The sequence below is a fragment of the Pan paniscus genome, chromosome 21 (genome assembly GCF_029289425.2).
Source record: "Pan paniscus chromosome 21, NHGRI_mPanPan1-v2.0_pri, whole genome shotgun sequence".
Taxonomy (NCBI): Eukaryota; Metazoa; Chordata; class Mammalia; order Primates; family Hominidae; genus Pan; species Pan paniscus.
Genome location: NC_073270.2, coordinates 43,810,526 through 43,833,437, shown reverse-complemented (window position 1 = coordinate 43,833,437; position 22,912 = coordinate 43,810,526). Strand labels below are relative to the sequence as shown.

Here is a 22,912-nt window from a genome sequence, read left to right as displayed (position 1 = left end):
GACTGTTGAGGCTGATCTTGCTCTGTCTCTTCTCTAGGTGAATAAAGCATTGTGCCATCCAAGGCCTGTGCAAGTGGCTTTCTTGGCAACCCCAGCACCAGCAAACCATGCAGTAGGTTGACATTCTCGGACTGCCGCTCCTAGTGGCAGGCATTAGTATGCTTTGCTATCCTCTGTGCAGTGGGACTGCTTCCCCTGGAGGTGGTAACAGGTGTCATGTGCTCAAAATATTTTAGACGTTGTGGGCCACCATACAGCCTTCATCTCAACCACTCAACTCTGCCATTGTATGGCAAAAGCCGCCACAAACAACACATAAACAAATAGGTGGGGCTGTGTTCTAGTCAAACTTTATTTACAAGAACAGGCCAAGGGAAGTTTGCTGACTTGGGCACTAGCTGTGGGAAAGGCACATCACCATAAACAAGCCAGGCTCTCACAGACTGCCAAATCCACTTATAAGAACTTATCAGGCCAGGCGCGATGGCTCACACTTGTAATCCCAGCACTTTGCGGGGCAGAGGTGGGAGGGTTGCTTGAGGCCAGGAGTTCAAGACCAGCCTGGGCAACATAGTGAAATCCCATCTCTACAAAAAATTTTAAAAATTAGCCAGGTGTGGTGGCTTGAGCCTATGAGTTCAAGACTGCTGTGAGCTATGATTGTGCCACTGCACTCCAGCCTGGCTGGCAGAGTGAGATCCTGTCTCAAAGAAGTAAAAAATAAAAGAACTTTTCAAACACTTAAGCAGTACCCGTTTGCCCACAATGGATCAGCAATCTTTAGTGACTCATTAAATTAATTAATTAATTTATTATGTCTTGAGATGGAGTTTCACTCTTGTTGCCCGGGCTGAAGTGCAGTGGTGCGATCTTGGCTCACTGCAACCTCTGCCTCCCGGATTCAAGCGATTCTCCTGCCTCAGCCTCCAGAGTAGCTGAGATTACAGGTGCCTGCCACCACGCCTGGCTAACTTTTGTATTTTTAGTAGAGATGGGGTTTCATCCTGTTCGCCAGGCTGGTCTCAAACTCCTGATCTCAGGTGATCCATCCGCCTCAGCCCCACAAAGTGCTGGGATTACAGGCATGAACCACCACGTCCAGCCGTCTCATTAAATTAAAACAGTAATATTTCTATAGAGAGAAAGAGAGAGAGAGAGAAGCAAAAAGAGCTCTACTTCTCAGCAACTTTAGCCCTCGTCCTTTTGACATGAAACAATTACTACACTTGTGCCGACTCCATCGTCTTTGAAGCCCAGTGGCATTGCTCTTCTTGCCTGGGCCCCCACCACACTGGGAGAGGTGGGTAAAGCACAACCCTCTCATGTGAGAGATGAGGACACTGGGGCACAGTGTAGTCATATATCCTAGATTCCAGAATTAATAAAGTACAAGTCAGTTCTCAAATTCACATCTTTCAGGTTATAAACTTGAATGTCCTTTCTACTGCCCAACATTCCTTCCCTCACAAATTAAAGAGTAATCAAATTATTTCTTTTAAAATAGACGATTGTTCATGTAACTTTGCATTAGATAAGCCCAGATGAGTGAGATTTTATCGTATAGGTTCCCTGTAGTTTGCTGTAACAAACAGCAACAAATCAGGAGGCAGGAGGCGGCAGCAGGAACTTGGAGAAGTATTTCCTTTCTTGGACCTCAGTTTCCCCCGGCGTAAAACAAGGCTGCAGATCTTCTATGTCTGGCATTCTCCAACGAGCAATACAGGGTGATGGAAAGAGAGCTGGAGACAAGAGGGACTTGGGGCTGAATCCCCGTTCCATCTATACCAGCATCACACTCTATTGGGCGAGTCACATCTCTGAGCCTCTGTTTCCTCATCTGTAAAGAGGGGATATTGTGAAGTCACAGGATTATTGTGGTTAATAAATGGTGGGGAGGGGGGGAGGAGTTCACAGTTATAGCCCAATAACTGGCTCATCACTTCACAGGTAGTCAACTTGCAGCATGATTTGCAAATATTCTGGGTGGGGGGGGCTGTCTTTCCTTTTTTATAGGGTCCAAATGAAGAATTTCTAGTTTTTAATTTTGAGAAAGTCCAATTTATGTACTTTTTTGTTGCTTGTGCTTTTGGTGTTATATTTAGGAAAGCTTTGCCGAAACCAAGGTCATGAAGATTTACTCATATTTTCCTCAAAGAGGTTTATAGTTGTACTTCTTACTTCTAGGTCTATGATCCATTCTGAATTGATTTTTACATATGGTGTGAAGAAGAGGTCAAACTTCATTCTTTTACATGTGAATATTCAGTCGTTCCAGCACTGTTTGTTGAAGAGGCTATTCTTTCCCCATTGAAGAGTCCTGGCACTGTTGAAAATCAATTGGCCATAATATGAGGATTAGTGTCTAGACACTAAATTCCATTCAGTTGATTTATGTCTGTCCTTATGACAGTACTACACAATCTCGATTGTTGTAGCTCTGTAGTAAGTTCTGAAATTGGGACTCACAGTGTGAGTCCTCCAACTTTGCTCTTCTTTCTCAAGATTGACAATTTCCATATGAATTTTAACATCAGCTTGTCAATGTTTACAAAAAAAAAGGCCTGCTGGAATCTGGATAGGAATTGCATTGAATAGGTAGATCATTTTGAGAAGTATTGGTATTTTTTTTTTTTTTTTTGAGATGGAGTCTCACTCTGTCGCCCAGGCTGGAGTGCAATGACACGATCTTATCTCACCGCAACCTCCATCTCTCAGGTTCAAGCGATTCTCCTGCCTCAGGCTCCCAAGTAGCTGGGATTACAGGTGCCCACCACCATGCCCAGCTAATTTTTGTATTTTTAGTAGAGATGAGGTTTCTCCATGTTGGCCAGGCCGGTTTCGAACTCCTGACCTCAGGTGATCTGCCCACCTCAGCCTCCCAAAGTGCTGGGATTACAGGCATGAACCACTGCGCCTGGCTGTATTGGCATCTCAATAATACTGTTTTCCAATCCACAAACATGGGATATCTTTCTCTTTATTTAGGCCTTCTTTTCTTTCAACAATATTTGTTATTTTCAAGTATGACTTTTGCACATCTATTGTTGAATTTATTCATAATTATTTATTGTTTATGATGCTGTTGAAAATGAAACATTTTCTTAATTCTATTTTTTCTATTTTTTCCTTTTTGTTTTTGGATTATTCATTGCTAGTGTTTAGAAACACAATTAATTTTTTTTGTATATTGGTCTTTTATCCTGCCACCTTGCTGAACTTGCTTATTAGTTCTAGAAATTTTTTAGTGGATTATTTAGGATTTGCTGTATACAAGATCATGTCACCTGTAAATATCAATAAAATATCAATAGTTTTACATCTTCCTTTCCAGTCTGAATGTCTTTTATTTCATTTTCTTGCCTGATTGCCCTCACCATAACATTCAGCACAATGTTGAACAGAAATGGAGAAAAGCATCTTTGTCTTGTTCCTGATTTTTTTTTTTTTTTTTTTTTTTTTGAGACGGAGTCTCCCTCTGTTGCCCAGGCTGGAGTGCAGTGGCGCAATCTCGGCTCACTGCAAGCTCCACCTCCCGGGTTCATGCCATTCTCGCGCCTCAGCCTCCCGAGTAGCTGGGACGACAGGTGCCCACCATCACACCTGGCTAATTTTTTTTTTTTGTATTTTTAGTAGAGGCGGGGTTTCACCATGTTAGCCAGGATGGTCTCGATCTCCTGACCTCGTGATCTGCCTGCCTCTGCCTCCTAAAGTGCTGGGATTACAGGTATGAGCCACTGTGCCTGGACTTTTCCTGATTGTTTTTTTTCTTATTTTAGTTTTTAGGAGACAGGGTCTCACTTATGCTGCCCAGGCTGGTCTCAAACTCTAGACCTCAAGCAATCCTCCCTCCTCAGCCCCCAAAGCACTGGGATTATAGGTATCAGCCACTGTGCCTGGCCTGTGCCTGATTTTAGGGGGAAATTTTGTAGTTTTTTGTCATTAAGTATGTTGCTAGCTATGAGTAGTCCATAGATGCTATTTATCAGGTTGGAGCAATTCTCTTCTATTCCTAGTTTGTTGTCTCCACAAATTCTGGTATGTTGTGTTTTAATTTTCATTCAGTTCAAAATACATTCTGATTTCCCTTTTGATTTATTTTTTATCCTTATTTTGTTTGGAAGCATGTTACATAGTTTCCAAATATTTGGGGATTTTCCGAGGATCTTTTCAGTATTGATTTAAAAAAAATTTTTTTTGAGATGGAGTCTTGCTCTGTCACCCAGGCTGGAGTGCAGTGGCACGATCTCGGCTCACTGCAACCTCCACTTTTCAGGTTCAAGAAATTCTCCTGCCTCAGCCTCCTGAGTAGCTGGGATTACAGGCACCCAAAATCATGCCTGGCTGTTTTGTATTTTTATTAGAGATAGGGTTTCACCATGTTGGCCAGGCTGGTCTCCAACTCCTGACCTCAGGTGATTCGTCTGCCTTGGCCTCCCAAAGTGCTGAAATTACAGGCGTGAGTCACTGTGCCCGGCCTTGATTTTAATTTTAATTTCACTGTGGTCAGAGAATGTACTTTCTTTCTACGACTTGAATCCTTTAAAATTTTTTTAAAATAAAAATTTAGTCAGCTTGCTAGAGAACTTTTGAATTTATTGTTTTATGGCCAAGAATGTGGCCTATATTGGTAAATCTTACTTGGACACTTGAGAAGAATTTGTATTTTGCTGTTGTTGGATAGAGTATTCTAGAAATGTCAATCAGGTCAAGGTTAATGGTGTTGTACGAGTCTACTATAATCCTGACTTTCTGCCTACTTATTGGTCTTAGTCTGCTCAGGTTGCTGTAACAAATACCATAGACAGGATGGCATAAATAATAAGCATTTATTTTTCACAGTTATGGAGGCTGGAATTCTGAGAACAGAGTGTTAGCATGGTTGGGTTATGGCGAGAACCCACTTCATGGCTTGTAGACAAGCCACCTTTCTGTCCTCACAGGATGAGGACAGAGAGAGAGGGAGCAAATTCTCTTCTGTTTCTTCTTATAAGGGCAGTAATCCCATGATGAGGGCTTCACAACCTCATTACCTAGTTTTCTCCCAAAGACCCCATCTCCATGTACCACCATATTGAGGATTAGAGTTTCAACATATAATTTTTGGAGAGGAGGGAGGACACAAACATTTAGTCCACAGCATTATCCTATCAATTATTGAGAAGGGTATTGACATATCCACTACAATTGTGTATTTGTCTATTTTCTTTGCAGTTCCATCAGTTTTTCCATTATATATTTTAAAACTCTGTTATTAAATGCATGTTTAAGATTATCATGTCCTCTTAATTGACCCCTTTATTATTGTGAAATGACCTCATCTATCCCTGATAGTATTCTTTTCTCTGAAATCTAGTTGGCCTGATATTATTTAGATTTCTTTTGTCTAATGTAGATATATCTCTTCATCCATTTACTTTTAAACTATTTGTGTCTCTATATTTAGTTTGTTTCTTGTAGGTAGCATATACTTGGTCTTGCCTTTTTAAAAAATCCTATCTATTGGCTGGGCACAGTGGCTCATGCCTGTAATCCCAGCACTTTGGGGGGCCGAGGTGGGCGGATCACGAGGTCAGGAGATCAAGACTATCCTGGCCATCAAGGTGAAACCCCATCTCTACTAAAAATACAAAAAATTAGCTGGGTGTGGTGGCACACAGCTGTAGTCCCAGCTACTCGGGAGGCTGAGGCAGGAGAATTGCTTGAACCTGGGAGGCGGGGATTGCAGTGAGCCGAGATCATGCCACTGCAATCCAGCCTGGGCGACGAGGCAAGACTCCGTATAAAAAAAAAAAAAAAAAAAAAAATCCAACCTAGCTCTGCCTTTTTATTGAGATGTTTAGACCATTTATATTTAATGTGATTACTGGTATGATTAGGTTTTAGTCTATCATCTTGCTATTTATTTTCTATTTGTCTAATCTGTTCTCTGCTCATTTTCCTTTTTCTGTCATCTTTTGGAATAACAGAATAATTTTTACAATTTCATTGTATCTCCTTTGTTGACTTCTTAGTTACAACTCTTAGCTTTGTTATTTTAGTGGTTGTTTTAGACTTTTAGTGTACTTGTTACCTTAACACATTCTTTCAAGTGACATAACACTTCACAAATACTATAAGAACTTCAAAAGAGTATAATTCCATTTATCGCCTTCTGACCTGTATGTTGTTGTTGTCATACATTTCACTTTTTTTCCCAAATGTATTATTATTTTTGCTTAGTCAATTGTCTTTTAAAAATATTCCTGTGTAGTTATCATTTTCAGTGCTCTTTATTCCTTTGTGTAGATCCAGATTTCATCTGGTATGACTTTTCTTCTGTCTGAAAAGACATTTCTTATTGTTCAAGTCTAGTGGTGATGAATTCTTTCAGTTTTTGTTGCTGTGATAGTCTTTATTTCCCTTTCATTTTTGAAAGAAATTTTTGCTAAATATAGAATTCTAGACTGATGGTGTTTTGTTTTGCTTTGCTTCTTGCAGCACTTTAAAGACGTCATGCTATTTTTTCTGGCTTACATAGTTTCTAAGAAGTCTGATGTCATGCTTACCTTCGTTGTTCTGTATATAATGCTTCTTTTTACCCACTTACCACTGGTTCAGCAATTTAACTATGATGTGTTTTAATGTGTGTAGTTTTCTCATGTTTATTCTTTTTGAGGTTTACTGAGCTTCTTGGATCTATGGCTTTATAATTTTCACCAAATTTCTTTGACATTTCTTCAAAAGTGTTTTATGTCTCTTTCCCTCTTTCCTCTCTTTCTAGTATGTATTTTTGATTCTTGGTACTGTCCCACAGGTTCCTCCAGTTAGTCTTTGTCCAGACTTTTCTCTCTGTGCTTTATTTTGAATAATTTCTATTTATGTGTCTTTAAGGTTATAGTAATCTTTTCTTTTGCAATGTCCAATCTGCTGTTAATCCCATTCAGATTAATTTCAAATATTATTTATCTCTAAGAATTTGCTTTGGATTTAGGTAATATATATCCCATGTCTTTCCTCATTATGTTCATGTTTTCCTTTATCTCCTTGAGTATTTGCAATATTGATAATAGCTATCTTAAGGCTTTTGTCAGCTAATTCAATAATCTGTGTCATTCTGGATCAATTAATTTATTTTTCTCCTAGCTCTGGGCCATAATTTTCTACTTTTCTGCATGCCTGGTGACTTTTTGTTGGATGATAAACACAGTGAATTTTACATTGTTGAGTGCTAGGTTTTGTTGTATTTCTTTAAACAGGGTTAGGCTTTGTTCTGCCATGTAGTTAAGTTACCTGTGGATCTATTTAAGGTCTACTATTAAGCTATTTTTTTATGGCAAGCTGTGAGGAGCTTTTACTCTAGGGATAATTTAGCCCTACTACAAAAGCATAATCTTTTTGAGGATTCTACCAATGCTGTCTGTATTACAAGGTCTCTCCCCACTCTAGTTAGTGTAAACCTCAACTATTCCCAGACTTTTTTGAGCTCTGGGAATTATCTAGTCTATTGCTTTCTGTTTGTTCTTTCTGTTTGATCTCATGGTATTTCATCCCACACATGTACTGATTGGAACTCACTTAAGGGCCAGAGGCCCCTCTGCAGAGCTCCTGAGCTCTGTCTCTGTTCAGATACTTCCTATTATTTTTCCCTGCAAGTTCTAGCCACCTCAGCCTTCCTGAACTCTGATTTCTATCTCCTCAATTCAGGGATACGGTGGATCTCTGGTTCCCTATCTTTGTGCTGCACACTGGAAGTGACCTGAATAAGTAAGGTAGGCAATCATAGCCTTCTCTCTGTTTGTTTTCCTTCTCTCAGGGACTTACAGTTCTGTGTTTCCTATTGTCCAATGCCTGAAACACTTGTTTTATATATTTTGTCTGCTTTTATAGTTGTTTATCGTAGAGGGCAATTCCCATAGCATTTAATCCTTCATCGGTAGGAATGAAAGTCTCTAACTTAGTTGTTTTCATTATTGATTTGTACTTCAAAATATCATTTAACTAATAGATGATGATTTTATTAAAGATTGGTAGAGACTTTTAAGAAAATTTGTTTGGCTGGACATGGTGGTGCACACTTGTAGTCCCAGCTACTCTGGAGGCTGAGGTGGGAGGATCACTTGAGCCCAGGAGTTCTGGGCTGTAGTGCACTATGCTGTTTGGGTGCCTGCAATAAGTTTGGCATCAATACGGCAAACTCTTGGGAGTGGGGGGCCATCAGGTTGCCTAAGGAGGGGTAAACCAGCCCAGGTCAGAAATGGAGCAGGTCAAAACTCCCATGCTGATGAGTAGTGGGATTATACAAATTAACTCATAATGGATCAAAGATCTAAATGTAAGAGCTAAAAGTATAAAATCCTAGGACTAAATCTTCATGGTCTTGGATTTGGTAGTGTTTACTTAGATATGACCCCAGAACAGGCAAAATAAAAAATAAATTGGAATTCATCAAAGTTAAAACCTTATGTGTATCAAAGGACACTATCAAGAGAGTAAAAAGACAACACACAGGGTGGGAGAAAATATTTGAAAATCATGTATCTGATTAAGGGTCTAGTATCCAGAATATTTAACGAATGTTTACAACTCAACAACAGAAAAGATAACTCAATTCAAAAATGGGCAGAGGACTTGAATAGACATTTCTCCAAAGAAGATATACAAATGGCCAACAAGCCATTTGGCCATGTTGTTATGGCCAACATGACAAGATGCTCAATGTCATTAGAAAAATGCAAATCAAAACCACCTCACACCACTTCATGCCTATTAGGATGGCTATTGTTACAGCTTCAATTGTGTTTCCCCCCACCAGCCCCCCTGCAAAAAATATACATTGGAGTCCTAACCCCCAGCATCTGTAAATGTGACATTATTTGGAAATAGGGTCTTTGCAGATTTAATCAAGATGAGGTTATTAAGGTAGGCCTTAATCCAATATGACTGGTGTCCTTAAAAGAAGGAAATTTGGACACAGAAACACAGGGAAGATGGCCATTTAGGAAGATGGAGGCAGAGGTTATAGTTACATTGCCACAAGCCAAGAAATGCTTGGAGCTACCAGGAACTGAAAAAGGCAAAAAAACAAAATCCTCTTCTGGAGGCTTCAGGGGAAGCATGACCCTGAAAACACCTTGATTCTGGATTTCTAGTTTCCAGAACTGTGAGACAATATACTTGTTTTAAACTACCCAGTCGGTGATATTTTTTTATGGAGCCCTCGGGCACTAATACAGCTATAATTTTTTAAATGAAAAATAACAAGTTTTGGCAAGAGTAGTGGTTATTTTATTTTTTAAATTTTACATGTCAACTTGGCTGGGCCATGGAGCCCAGATATTTGGTCAAATGTTATTCTGGATGTTTCTGTGAAGATGTTTTTGGGATGAAATTAACATTTAACTTGTTGGATCTAGAGTAAAGCAAATTACCCTCCCTAACCTGAGTGGGCCTCGGCCAATTAGCTGAAGGCTTTAATAGAACAAAGACTGACCTCCCCCTAAGCAAGAAGGAATTTTGCCAGCAGATTGCCTTTGAACTGCAACTCTTCCCTAGGTCTCCAGCTGCCAGACTACCCCAACAGAGTTGGGATTTGCCAAACCTCCACAATTGTGTGAGCCAATTCCTTAAAATAATTTTTTCCCTTTCTCTATGTATGTTTTTCTGGAGAACCCTGACTAATACAGTGAGGATGTGGAGAAACTGGAAGGCTCATACATTGTAGGTGGAAATGGAAAATGGTGCAGCCACTCTGGAAAACCATTTGGTGGTTCCTCGGTAAGCTAAACGTAGAATTACCATGTGACCCAGCAATGGCACTCTTAGGTATATACCCAACAGAACTGAAAACAGGTGTTCAACCCAAAACTGGTATGTGAATGTTTTCAGCAGCCCAACTGGCTGTCACGAAGAGGTAGAAACAACCCAACTGTGCACCAACTAATGGATAAATAAAATGTGGCATAACCATACAATAGAATATTGCTCAACCATAAACAAGGAATGAAATTCTGATATATGCTACAACATAGATGAACCAAGCTTAAAAACATTATGCTAAATGAAAGCGAGGCACAAAAGGTCATATATTGTATGATTCCATTTATATTAAATATACAAATAGGCAATTTCATAGGGAGAGAAAGCAGGTTAGTAGTTGCCCGGGCCTGGGAGTAGGGGATAATGGGAGTAACTGCTTAATGTGTACAGGGTTTCCTGTTGTGGGGATGAGAATGTTCTGGAACTGGATCGTGGTGACGGCTGCACAACATCACAGATGTGCTAAATGCCACTGAATTGTACACTTTAAAATAGTTATATATATATATATATATTTTTTTTTTTTTTTTTTTTTTTGAGACAGAGTTTCGCTCTTGTCACCCAGGCTGGAGTGCAGTGGCGCGATCTCGGGTCACTGCAACCTCTGTCTCCCAGGTTCAAGTGATTCTCCTGCCTCAGACTCCTGAGTAGCTGGGACTACAGGCGCACACCAACACGCCTGGCTAATATTTGTGTTTTTTTTTTTTTTTTTATTAGAGATGGGGTTTCACCATGTTGGCCAGGCTGGTCTTGAACTCCTGACCTCAGGTGATCCACCCTCCTCGGCCTCCCAAAGTGCTGGGATTACAGGTGTGAGCCATCGTGTCCGGCTAAAATAGTAAATTTATGTTATATGTATTTTACCACAATTTTGAAAAATATGTTCACATATACATAGGATTATGAATTCACAATTTAATGAACAAACTGAGATTGTGAAAATGAACTTTTTAAGTAACAAAAATGGAAAGGTGAACCAAGAATTAAAGGTCCTAAAATGAATCATATGTGTGTAACCACCATAGTACACAGGCAGGATTGGGGAACTGCAATCGCAAAGCAACTTTGTCTCCTAATGTCCCTTGAAATCCAATTTGTGGGGCTAATGTATCCTGTAACTCTCAAAGAAAAACCCAGGCCTCCATAACTTCTCTAGTCATTTTTATTTAAAAAAATTCCTGTAGTCACACTTAAAGTGTAAAAACAGTCTCATTTCAGAGATGTCAATGTGCAAGCCCATGTTACAATCAAAATAGCCTATCATGTGAAGGTGACCTATCTGGGTCTGCTGGGGGCGAGAGGCCAGCATCTGGGAAGGGAGGCCAGCATCCGGGAAGGGAGGCCTCCCTTGTTTACCGTTTCTGACCCTTCCAGGGACACAGCAGTGGGAGTGAAGCAGCAGCAAAAGACAGTCCTTAAGGTCTGGTGGTGGTGACTGGGCGCTGCTGGGCAAAAGTTTAACAAAGTTTAACAGCTTCCTTCCCCCATGGGCTCCTCAGATGCTCCTTGGAGTGGTTCCTCCCCTCCCTTCCCCCCGTCTCCCATCCTCATCTCCCATCACCTGGGGTCTCTTGGGGTGAGGGTTTCTCCCTGGCTCTTTGCTCTACTCCTTCCTCAGCACTGTGAGTCTGAAGTTCGCCTCCTTGAAACCCCGGGCCTCTTGCCCAGGCTCTATCACCCCAGGATGCAGGCCAGTTCTTCTACATGCATGCTCTGCCCTGACAAACTCTAGGAGTGGAGTCTGCACCCAGCCTCTCCCTTGCTTCGTCATCAAACACTTAGCCAGCACTGGCATCTCATCCTTTAGACTTTTCCAGGCAGGGGTCTGTTTAATCCACCAGATCAGGGACACATACTAAGCTCCATGGAGGCCCTTTCCCCTAGTCTTGAGATAAAGTGTAGGTGGCACCCACTGCTCCCACTAGGGAGATGCCAAACACACCAATGGCCCTTTTCAAATAATTCTCACCCCAAATCCTCTTCCTTTACCTCTTAACTCCTGACTCTTTTCATACCCTTAAGGTGGGTGAGGGGGGTTGAGGATGACAGGTTTTTGATCACTCTGTTGTAAATGCTGCAGATGGTCTAGCCATGTGGTCTCTATTACTCCTTCCAGCAGACATCTATTTTAATCTTGTTACATGTGTTTATAAATACCTGCATTCATTATTTAACATAGTAACAGCCACCGAGTCCCTAATTTGTACCAAAGCACTAGGCCCTTTTTACAAACATCTCAGTTATTAACAAGTATGTTGGTAACTACTTTATTTCCTAAGAATTTGTATAGTGAGTATTTTAAAATCTATGGAGTACATTATTCAGGTACTGAGTTTATTAAGATTCTCAGTAGGAAGAAATATTCTGAAAACCTAGTCACAGGACTTCAGATCTGGAAAGGACTTCAGAGGTTACGTAATCAACCCTACTCATTTCCTGTAAGAAGCAGCTGAGGTCCCCAAGGGCTGAGTGACTTGCCCAAGGTCATCATAGTGAGAGATGAGAAGATATGAGTTTTCACTCATCACAGCTGCCTCTTATTCACAAAAAATACTAGATAAATGGGTTCCTGCTAATTTTAATATTTATCAAACCAATGGTAGAAATGAATTTTTAATGCAAAATAACTGAGTCTAAAAAAATTGAACACACTGGGCTTTCAACACTACATAAAGCTGTATGAATCCCAACCTACTGTACAGGAGAATGGATTCTTAATTGAATCTGTGCCTCAGAGCAGAAGCATGATTTTTAAATGGAAAATCCTACAGAGGTAGCAGTGAGCGATGAGCTTTAGCCAGATGAATTATTCCAGGAGAAAGTAAAAGAGGAAACCATGCTAGCAAATGGCTTTTTCTTAAAGATCCCAAATAAACCAAACATGAATTTTGTGCAGTGAACTACTGTGTTTACTCCCATCTTCCCGGTCGTGGCACTGTCTCCTGTGCCCCGATCTTTAGACTATGGTCTCCAGGGTTTCCTATGTATACACAGCACAATGGTGATACTATTCATTTCTCTAACAAATAGCACTGCGTGCCCAGGATATACCATCCAGAGTTCTCAGACTTCAGTCCCATATGCTTCTTATGCAGCACAACAATCGTAGCTTTTAGGGCTCGTAGAAAGCCTAGAGATAATTTAGTCCAATACTACATTTTGCAGATAAGAAAGCTGAGGCTGGCTGTGGTGGCTCATGCCTATAATCCTAGCACTTTGGGAGGTCAAGGCGGGAGGATTGCTTGAGCCCAAGAATTCGAGACAAGCCTAGACAACATAGCGAGACCCTATCTATCTCTAAAAAAAGTCAAGAAAAGAAAAAAATTGGCCAGGCGTGGGTAGATGCCTGTAGTCATAGCTCCTTGAGAGGCTGAGATAGGAGGATAGCTTGAGACGAGGAGATTGAGGCTGCAGTGAGCTAAGGTTGCACCAGCCTGGGCAAGAGTTAGATCCTGTCTCAAAAAGAAAAAAAAAAAAAAAAAGAAAGAAAGAAAAAACTGAGGCCCAGAGAGGAAAATACCTTGCCCAGGAAGGTGACACAGAGAGTTAATGGCTCTAGTCACAAAGGATAAGCATTTTGACAGATTCATGGACTCTTGGGTAGCTCCGTCTTCAGCTCTGAAGACCTCAAAGTCATTTTGTAGCCTGAAGTGCTAATTAAACCAGAAGAATCATGGACTTACTATTTATAGGGAGGAGTGAAGAAATTAGACCATGAAATCTGGGGACACAGAAGGAGATCTTGTCTCTTGAGATTCACATGTAACATCCAACTTTCATATTTTAACAGAACTTGGGTAATGCAGTCTCAATTTTCCTAATACTGGACTTATCTGGGTTGCAGTCTTGATGAACCACACCTACTACAGAGGTTTTTGCACCATAAGACAATCAGATAACCCCACTTCTTCTGGCAGATGCTGCCATTACCCAGTGGACAGGTTTATGATCCTTCCAAACATATCACTTGCTTCAAAAGGACCTAATTCAAAACGATTTTTGTTATTTTGCAAGCTTTAACCAGCAATACACAGTCAATATGCTTTCACTCCATGTACAAGTGAAAAGGACAAAGCAAAGCCATGATTGTTTTTAAGAGACATACCACTTGGGTTCGCAATTATCTCACATTTTTCGTCTTTTTACTGTTCAGCGTGGCTTTCCGTGTACTGCCAAAATCAAATCGCTCTCAGGAGGCCTACTGGTGTGAATAAAGGCGCTAAAATCAAAGAACTTCCAAGTTTTAATCTGTCAGAGATTGGCTGTGAAGTATGGGGGAAGAGTCATTTAATCTCTCTCCATCAGTTCCCACTTCTGTACAATGAGGGTAAAACTATGGCGGCACCTCTCACGGGTACTGTGTGGACTGCCTAATTAAAGCTAATTAAGCCCCTGGAAAGAACCAGAAAATACTACGTAAGTGCTGAGTATTTATGTGCCGCTAACAGACACAAAAACTCCCAAGGGACAAGATTCTGTGCCGACAGCACATTCTCTATTGGTGATTACTAATCACCCACTGCTTACAAAGAAAGGCACTGTTTTCAGTAACAGGGTAGTTTAAAAAAAAAAAATCACACAATGTTGTTCAACAACACCATCTTTATTCAAAAATATATATCTATGAGACATTTCAGAATATACTGCTGCCAACGACAGCCTATACTTCTAAATAGTCCTAAATTAATATACAAATTTAAGCTTTGAAAATATTCTTTAAGAAAAACAAACAAACAAAAACAAGGGAAGATTGAAGACTTTCTGAGGAATATGACCTAAAGGAAAGGTCCTTTGAGGCCTACAGATGCCCTAAGAAAGAAAAAACACAAAAACAAAACCACCCACCCCACCCACCAAGTCACCTCATACATACAAGGAGGAAGTTCATTTAAATTAAACAAATGAAATTAGCACACTTTGGGAGGATGTGGACAGCAGAATTAAGATTTAAAAAACGAAAGCATTCCATCAAAACAAAAAACTAACTTCCTCACAGGAAGTCCACTAGTAACAGGTATTAAGAGGCCAACACATTCATTTACATAATTGCTACAGTTTCATTTCTTAACTTTTGCTGTAATAATTATGCACCAATTGCTGGTCAGAGACTCAGTTGGATAAAACAGAGCAGTGGGCTAAATCCATTCTGCTATATTTTCATCTAGTTGATCAGAGCAAATATCTACGATCCTCTTTTGGCTGGATTGTGGCTGCTCAGATCGCACTTCCTTGGTGAAAGCATAGAGTGTCCCAGATGGGCCTGCTCCAAAACACGCTCATCTAGAAAGCAGCACACCACGGGGGGTGGGGGAGAGGTTGGAGAGTGCAGCAGCAGCAAAGATTACAATTTATCTTGCAATTTTAGTGATGTCACCTATGGCCTCTGGAAGAAAAACCTTATAGACTCATTAATTTAACAGTGACAGAACGACAGGCAGTGTCCATAAGCAAACAACACACAGTCTGAATTCAAATCTGAATAACAGCTCAAACACTACTAGGTTCTACACAGAGTTAAACTGAGTATCTGCTATGACTTTTCATTGTTCTCACTTCATGACAAGCAGGAGAGCTTCTGGAAGGGAAGCCCGTTATGCTTTATAAACATAGGTTATGTTTCAATGGGTTTAACATGTAAAATTATATGTAATTTTTGGTGATCCTGGAAATAGCAACACAAATTAATGGAGGTTACAAAGCCCCCTCCACTGAATTCCTTTTTATATAGTTTGGGTTTCAGCCTCTGGTCTATAACTCCTATTACACTACTGGGGCAAATCGCTTTCTGCCCTTTCCAATGTCAAAAATAAGCCTGCCAAATTAGAATGATTTACAATTGGCAGGCTGAACCTTTACTATAAGCAAGATAAAAATTGTCTCTAACTACATTATATAGTCATAATGTCAGCTGACATGATAATAGAATTAAAACCCCCAATTAATATCCCCAACTCCCCACTTCCCCTGCCCGAGACGAGCTATTCAATAACATCTGACGCAAGTACTCCCCGTCGTGTGGGGACAAGGACCTGTGCAGTGGCGTGACATGACAGACGGACCTGCTCAGCATCCTATTTGCAGTGATGTTCGAGTTTAGCCACCGTACTGTGGACATGCACCCAGACAGCGGATTAAACGTTAGTGTGTACCCTACTCCCAGAAGAAAGGGTCCAAGAAACACCCCCACAGATCCCAAATGCAGCACACCTGTGCGTGGGGCCTTCATCTTTTGGAGCCCACCAATGCCTGCCATCCCTAACAACTGCCTTCGCACCCACCAGGGATCAAGGCATTCTGTTTTTCGGAACGTGCTCCGACAGTGGAGAAGTGCAGCATGGGAAGGTTGTATCTAGGAACTTCAAGCAAATAAATTACTTTTAATTCATGCTTGTGATCCCTGTTATTCTGTCTCTGAACTGTGCCTTTATGCTCCAGATTAGCTTTGAATCTTATTGCTAGATTCTCCAATCTGTTTACAAAATAAATGCACCTAATCTTCGTGCATCACTAGGAGAAGCAATGGAAAGGGAGGATCAGAGATTTGGCAAACTCTTTATGGCAACGCTACGACAGCTGTGCCTACAACCTTTTGGGGCAGATGCAGCTGGGAAAGCCAACGTCTCCAGGACAAGTGCCTTAGTGGAAGCCCACACCGAACTTGAACAAGCCCAGCTCAGAAAGGAGAAGCTGCTTTCATGATAAAATGCTGTCATGAGGGACAAGATTCTTTTGAAAGCTTCCAGAAGTACACATGATTTTCATAACTTCTTAGGTATAAGGAGACAGTTAAGAATGGAAAACCAACAGGGGGGCATGAAAATATGAAGTGGGAGAAAAAGTCTGTAGTCTTTGCAAATATGAATATAAACCAAATTCCAGTCGCCACTGTTCTGAACTGTGCTCAAGATGAGAGGCTGAAGAGGAGAATCAGAGTCTGAGGTTCTTTCTTGAGGCTGGGGGGCTGGGCGGAAGAAGGGATAGAACCAGGGGCTAGAAGGTTATTTCCAACCATGACTTGCCCTCTTCTTTCTGCTGGTACAAACAGAAATCTGGGACATGACACCCATCCTAGTCAGTTGAAAACAGGTCCCCAGCAGAGGGCAGGGGGGCTAAGCCCCCTGTGACGTTGGGCAGCAGTGAGAGGTCTGGCAAGCTCTGAATATGGGATTTCAGTTCCTTGCGGACCTGGGTTACTCGTGCAAGCTTCTGTTTGTATTCCTAAGGAGATAAAGAGAAGACAATACCGTTAAGTCTGTGCGTGCCGAGGGCATGGGTGCTGCTGGAGCCGGGCAGCTACTCTCGTCCTCGTGTTCTTCCTTGTCCCCACCAGCCTACCCACCCTGTTCAGCTATATCGCAAAGCTAGGGCTTCAAATGCTCAAAAGGCAAAACTTTCTATCAAAAAAGGAACGCAGAGTGCCATATTGGCAACAGTGAATTAAATGGTATTCAATTTAGGGCTTGAGATTTGGAAGTAGAAAGAAGTAACACTTGGTATTTGCATTCTCTTTTTGTTGGTTCTCAAAAGTTTCAAAATGCTTTATAAAATAAAACAGACACCTGAGCGTCACAATTTCTTTGCGGACTCCACCTAGATATGGCAAGAAAAAAAACACTGAAGTTATACTTTCTATGTTAAAGCTTGGAGATTAACCCAAATTTATCATGTTTTGCAAACAAGCACTATAGAAGCTCAAAATACCCCACTGCTACTCCCTGTGACCAGGGCCTCCTCATTCCATGACTGAGTCACTGCAGTAAGTCCCTGGTTAGGCCTCCTGACCCCTAGGGCTCCTAAAATGCCACCAGACTTCTCTCCCAAAAGCCCAGCTTTCATGAAACCACTCCCTTGAGAAAGTGAGGCACGGCACCCCACTAGCTCCATGATCTGGTCCTTCAGAGCAGAGTTCAAGGTCTTGCAAAATCAGCCCCTGCCAAGGTGTGTTTCTCACAACCTCCTAACCCTCTTTGTCTGTGTGGACCATTTTTTCAGGATTCCCCGCAAGCCTGGAGGGGGTCTCTCTCTTCTCCTAGCCCTAGCAAAGCCTGGCCTCCACTCCTCTGCTCCTTGGACTATCTGGACTCCACCTCTCTAGGAAAATCCTTGCTCTGCATCCAGGAGACGACTCCCCATCTCCTCCTGCTCCAGAGCTCTCCCTCACACAGGGTGTGTACCTGAGCCCCTAGCAAGCTGCTCTATGCTCTCTCCATACATGTGAGACTTCTATGTTCCTCTAGAATATGAATCCCCTAATGATAGGAATGGGGCATATTTTTTTTCTTTCCTCAGCTCCCGGAAAAAGGTACTCTTGATAAATCTGCCAAGATATATAGAAAACAACCCTAGGCCATGTGAAGTCTGGGGCTGTTGGCCCCCTTGGGGCTTAGTTTTTGTCCTCTCAGTGTCTCTGCAAGGGTAAGTAGGTCCCTGAGGCTGGGCCCCTGCTGACTTAGAAAGCCCTTCCTGCAGGAATGTAACAAGAAGCCCTGGGCTGAGATGCAGAGACCTAGGCTTGGTCCTGGTTCTGCCTCTAACCTGCTGTGTGACCGTGGATGTGTTCCCTTCTTTCATATCTGAAAGTGAGGGAACTGGACCATAACACTTCTTTTCAAGTTCTAAATTCCTTGATACCAGATCCCTGATGCACACCTGAAGAGGCAGAAAGTAGAAGCTAAAGAATGTCTGGGAAGAATAATGAGGCAGGAAAAAGGTCAAATGGAGAATACTTAGTTCAAGTTGTAAAGACAAAAGTCCAAGCAAGGAGTGAGAGGAGGGAACCAGGCATATCCTCTCCCCATTACTGCAGGCAATCAGTCTCCCACCCGCAATGAGAGCTCCTCACGCAGTCTACAAAGGAAGAGAAAAGGGTAGAGAGAGAGCTCTCCTAGCAGCCCATTTCTTTTCTTTGTAAACTTACCACAACTAAAATTAAACAATGACTTACGTAAATGATTAGCAATGACTCCCACATTTAACTAGTAAGCTCCTGGAGGCCAGGACCAGACCCATCTGCTTCCCCCAGCATCCACCAGGCTCCGCAGTGTCCAGCAAACAGTAGGCACCCAGCACATGTGCCGAATGAATGAGCCATATCTAAAACATAACATCAGGTAAAAGCATAGTAGCTCCTGAGACTCAGACTTTGGTTAACAGTCACCTTTCACGTTCCTGAAGTTGAAAACTATTTTCAAATTTGAGGATCTGAACCCCCTTTCTCCCACAAGTACTTTTCTTCTTTGGCTGTTTATACTTCAAGGGAAATTAACATAAAGGATGAAGGCAACTAATTCTCTATTTCTGGACATGGATTCATCTAATAAACTTCCCCTGAATGGAAGGTATAAAAAGGGTAAAATAGCAAAACAACTACAGAACACGGACTTCCTGCCCCCTGCCTGAATTCTCTGATCAAAGCTGACAAATCAAAGCCACCTCGACTCAGAACCAACCACTCTTGGCAACTAGGGAGCCCTTCAGTTGAAGGAGTCCCTCAAGAACAATTTGAAAACCACCAAGTCTCTAGAAGCTGAGCTGGGATCAGAATCCAAGACTCCTTACTCTTGGGTTATCATCAGACCAACCTGGCAAGTTCATTGAAGTTAAAATGGAAGGCACTTTGCTCTAATTAGACACCACCTTAAGTTCAACTAACTCTCTCCTAGGCAATTTCTTAAAAATCCCAGTTGTGGCCAGGCGCAGTGGCTCATGCCTATAATCCCAGCACTTTGGGAGGCCGAGGCAGGCAGATCACCTGAGGTCAGGAGTTCAAGACCAGCCTGGGCAACATGGTGAAACTCCATCTCTACTAAGAAATACAAAAGTTAGCTGGGCAGGGTGGTGGGTGCCTGTTAATCCCAGCTACTCAGGAGGCTGAGGCAGGAGAATTGCTTGAACCCGGCGGGGCAGAGGTTGCAGTGAGCTGAGATTGTGCCACTGCACTCCAGCCTGGGCAACAGAGTGAAATTCCGTGTCAAAAAAATAAACAAAAAAACAAAAAAACCCCCAAAAACCAAACAACAGTTGTTTCTGTTTGGAAGCGGGTATAGGGTGGGGTACGGGGGATTCCATCATGCTTAGGCTATTATATTCTGGACATTACCGAAGAAACTCATTTAACTAAAAAGAAATGTGTTCCACTCTTCAGGCCACTCTGGAAGTGGACGGATCCTGCCCAGAGCTCTTGATGCCACTGGGTGACTCTTCTCGCAGGGATGCCTATTGTAAGAGCAGGCGTCAGAGGAAGGAATCACTAGAGAAAGAAAGAGGGAGAGTGAGACTGTCACTGAAAAGGATTAATAAACATCAAGGCTGGCCTGGGCATGGTGGCTCATGCCTTTAATCCCAATGCTTTCAGAGGCTGAGGCAGACGGACTGCTTGAGGCCAGGAGTTCGAGACCAGCCTGGGAAATAGAGTGAGACCCTGTCTCCACAAAAAAATGAAAAACACAAAACACTGAGGCTGGTAAAAAGAAAAGATCTGTAGGCTAAGAGGTTTAAATGTATTGGCAAGGATAACTAGGTATATACTCTGAATAACCAAATACAGGTAGCAATTGCCTTTAAAACTGTTAAAACATGTACCTGCTTAACTGGGACAGTCAAATGACCCAGATTAATTTCCTGAAGAGAGGCAAGCAGGCTCAAATTCATGGCAAGCTCTGATTAGGTTAAACTGAAGCTATAGTAATTTTTATAGTCCACTAAATAGACTCAAGGAGTAACTACTGTGATTTCCCACTCCCCATCCCTGCTTTTAAAAACAGATTCAGGCTTTCCAAACAAAGTCATCTGTAAACCTTGCCATGGACCAACAGAAGAAATTAACAGTGACTCCAGGCTAGACAAGGTGGTTCACGCCTGTAATCCCAACACTTTGGGAGGCTGAGGCACGTGGATCACTTGTGCCTGAACATGGCAAAACTCCATCTCTACAAAAAATGCAAAATTAGCCAAGCGTGGTGGCACATGCCTATAGTTCCAGCTACTCAGGAGGCTGAGGTGGGAAGATTGCTTGAGCCCAGGAGGCGGAGACTGCAGTGAGCCAAGATCACACCACTGCACTCCAGCCTGGGTGAGAGTGAGACCCTGTCTCAAAAAAAAAAAAAAAAAAAAAGACTGACTCCAAACAAAACTCCCCCCAATACAACTCCAGCCTTCACCTGCCTCCAAATTCTCTGGTTCTTAAGCTCTCTCAATTGGGTCTTGCAGACCCTCACTAGCTGACTTTCCAGGTTATTCTCTTTGGGTCTGGAGAGATGAAGGAGAAAGGTCTCAGGAAAATCCAAGAATCTCGTGTCTCAACTTACCAGCCTGTCTTCTCACACAAGTGTAGTTCACGAGCTCTGTTGCCACAGGGCTCCTCAGCTACTCCTGCTCTCAGAAGAAATCCAGGCCTCTTTTCCATATCCCATAAAAACCAACTCCAACGTGATGAGACCCACTCAGATTCTTCCACCTTGTCTAAGTGTGCTGCACCCCATAATCTCTTTAGTACACCAAGTACCACTCAGGTAGAAAAATGATGTGCCCAGGTGGTCACATGCTTCTTGTTTCAGATACTTTACTCAGGACTATACTTTAGTCCTGTATGTAACACAGGACTAAACCTTTCATCCAACACCCACGCTCCCCTGCCTAGAACTGGAATTCAAGAGCTCCAGTCCTGTGCCATTTACAGCTGCAGGACGAGCCTGCTGCAGCGTTCTTGCCCATCAGTCTCCTCTCCCCACCAGCACACTCTTCTCAACCACAGCGCACAAGGCTCTCTCCAACACTCTCATCTTCAGAGGGTGCCTTTCCTCCACGACCAATCTTATGCAAGAGAAGACATGGCAAGCCCAGGCAGTCTGGTTGCTATTCCTCTCCAGTGCACGCATTATTTATACTGAGAAGTGGGGGGCTGAGGTGGGCCTTCCATTCAGCAGCAAGTACCTACTGCGGCAACCCTGCCCTAGCCCAGAAGAGCCGTGGGGGGCCCCGAATAGGGAAGAATCATATCTGACTTGCTGCAGCAAACCTGTGTCAGGATCCTCAAGAAGGGGAGGTGGAGGAGGTGGCAGGCACCTTCGAGAAACTGCCTGCGTTTATTTGACTGCCAAGAAATGTTTACAATGTAGAGGGTAAGGCCCAATGTGTAGTTCTGAGATAAAGCCTAGGATTTATGTTCCTGGCAAAGCTTTGGAATCTTGCCTCACAGACTCTCTAAACTTACAGGAGAAAATGTGTCTATAACATTTCCCTGCTTCCTGTGGATCCAGCTGACACCGTGAACTCCACCCATCACGGAGCACCCAGACAAATTGCTGAAGAGAGCAGGGCTTACACATTCTTTGCCTTTTTTGGTTAGAGAAGTAAGCCAGACCTGACACACTGCAGATGAGCTCTGGGATAAGTGGGCTAGAAATGACAGGGGCTGGCATTGCAATGACCTTTCCACAGGAATTTCATTTTCAAAACAAACAAAACTATAAGCGTTTCCTCTAGCAACACATGTAAGAAACAATTATCAAAATGTAAACATTATTAAACCTATTTTCTTTCTTGCTAAGTAGAGGACTCCTGGAAATCTCCATCATCTTGCCCTGTTGTGCTACAGGACATATGGTATATCAAAATCACCCACTGCTCGGCTACCCCCAATTAAGAGTCATAAAGGGTTATCGTGCACAAAGCAGTTTACGAAGGCCCCTGTTTTAAAGGTGACCTGCCACACTGAATTTAAGTCAAAGGACTGCTTCATAGTATGGAGGTTGAGAGAGCCAAGCCCAAAGGGGAAGCTGACCCACACCCCACCAATATTTAACACACCCGCCAAGCCCCCTCATCCTGCCAGGAGGCCTACCCCTTGCTACTAAGGCCACAGGACCTACACTTGAGAAGCACAGCCTCTTAAACCACAATTTCATTCACTCATTATGTTTTTGGAAAATACAATATATGAATATTTGGATTGAAAATAAGAGTGCCATTTTAAAATTTTCTTCAAAGATCCCATGTGGGAAAAAAAAACCATCACTGACCTGCACCTCTCCCCCAGCCAGCTCCACGCTCCCATATGACCTAGTGGCAGCTGCGACATTTCGAAATGATACATTCTGGGGTGTCACAGCACGGCGGG

At 42.4% G+C, this 22,912-nt stretch overlaps 1 protein-coding gene across 2 annotated transcripts in view; it reads right to left on the bottom strand.

Annotated features, from left to right (window-relative positions):
• Positions 1-352: 352 nt before the first annotated feature.
• The window catches only part of RPRD1B (regulation of nuclear pre-mRNA domain containing 1B), a 72,867-nt gene continuing 50,307 nt past the window's right edge, over positions 353-22,912 (bottom strand). Inside the window, exon 7 of one of the 2 annotated variants that reach the window (XM_034947547.3) lies at positions 353-1,837. In XM_034947547.3, the coding sequence (XP_034803438.1) occupies positions 1,655-1,837 (183 nt within the window). In that variant the 3' untranslated portion in view covers positions 353-1,654. Of the gene's footprint in view, positions 1,838-14,379; positions 17,014-22,912 lie in introns of those variants that run through there. The other variant, XM_003805012.5, reaches the window with a different exon arrangement.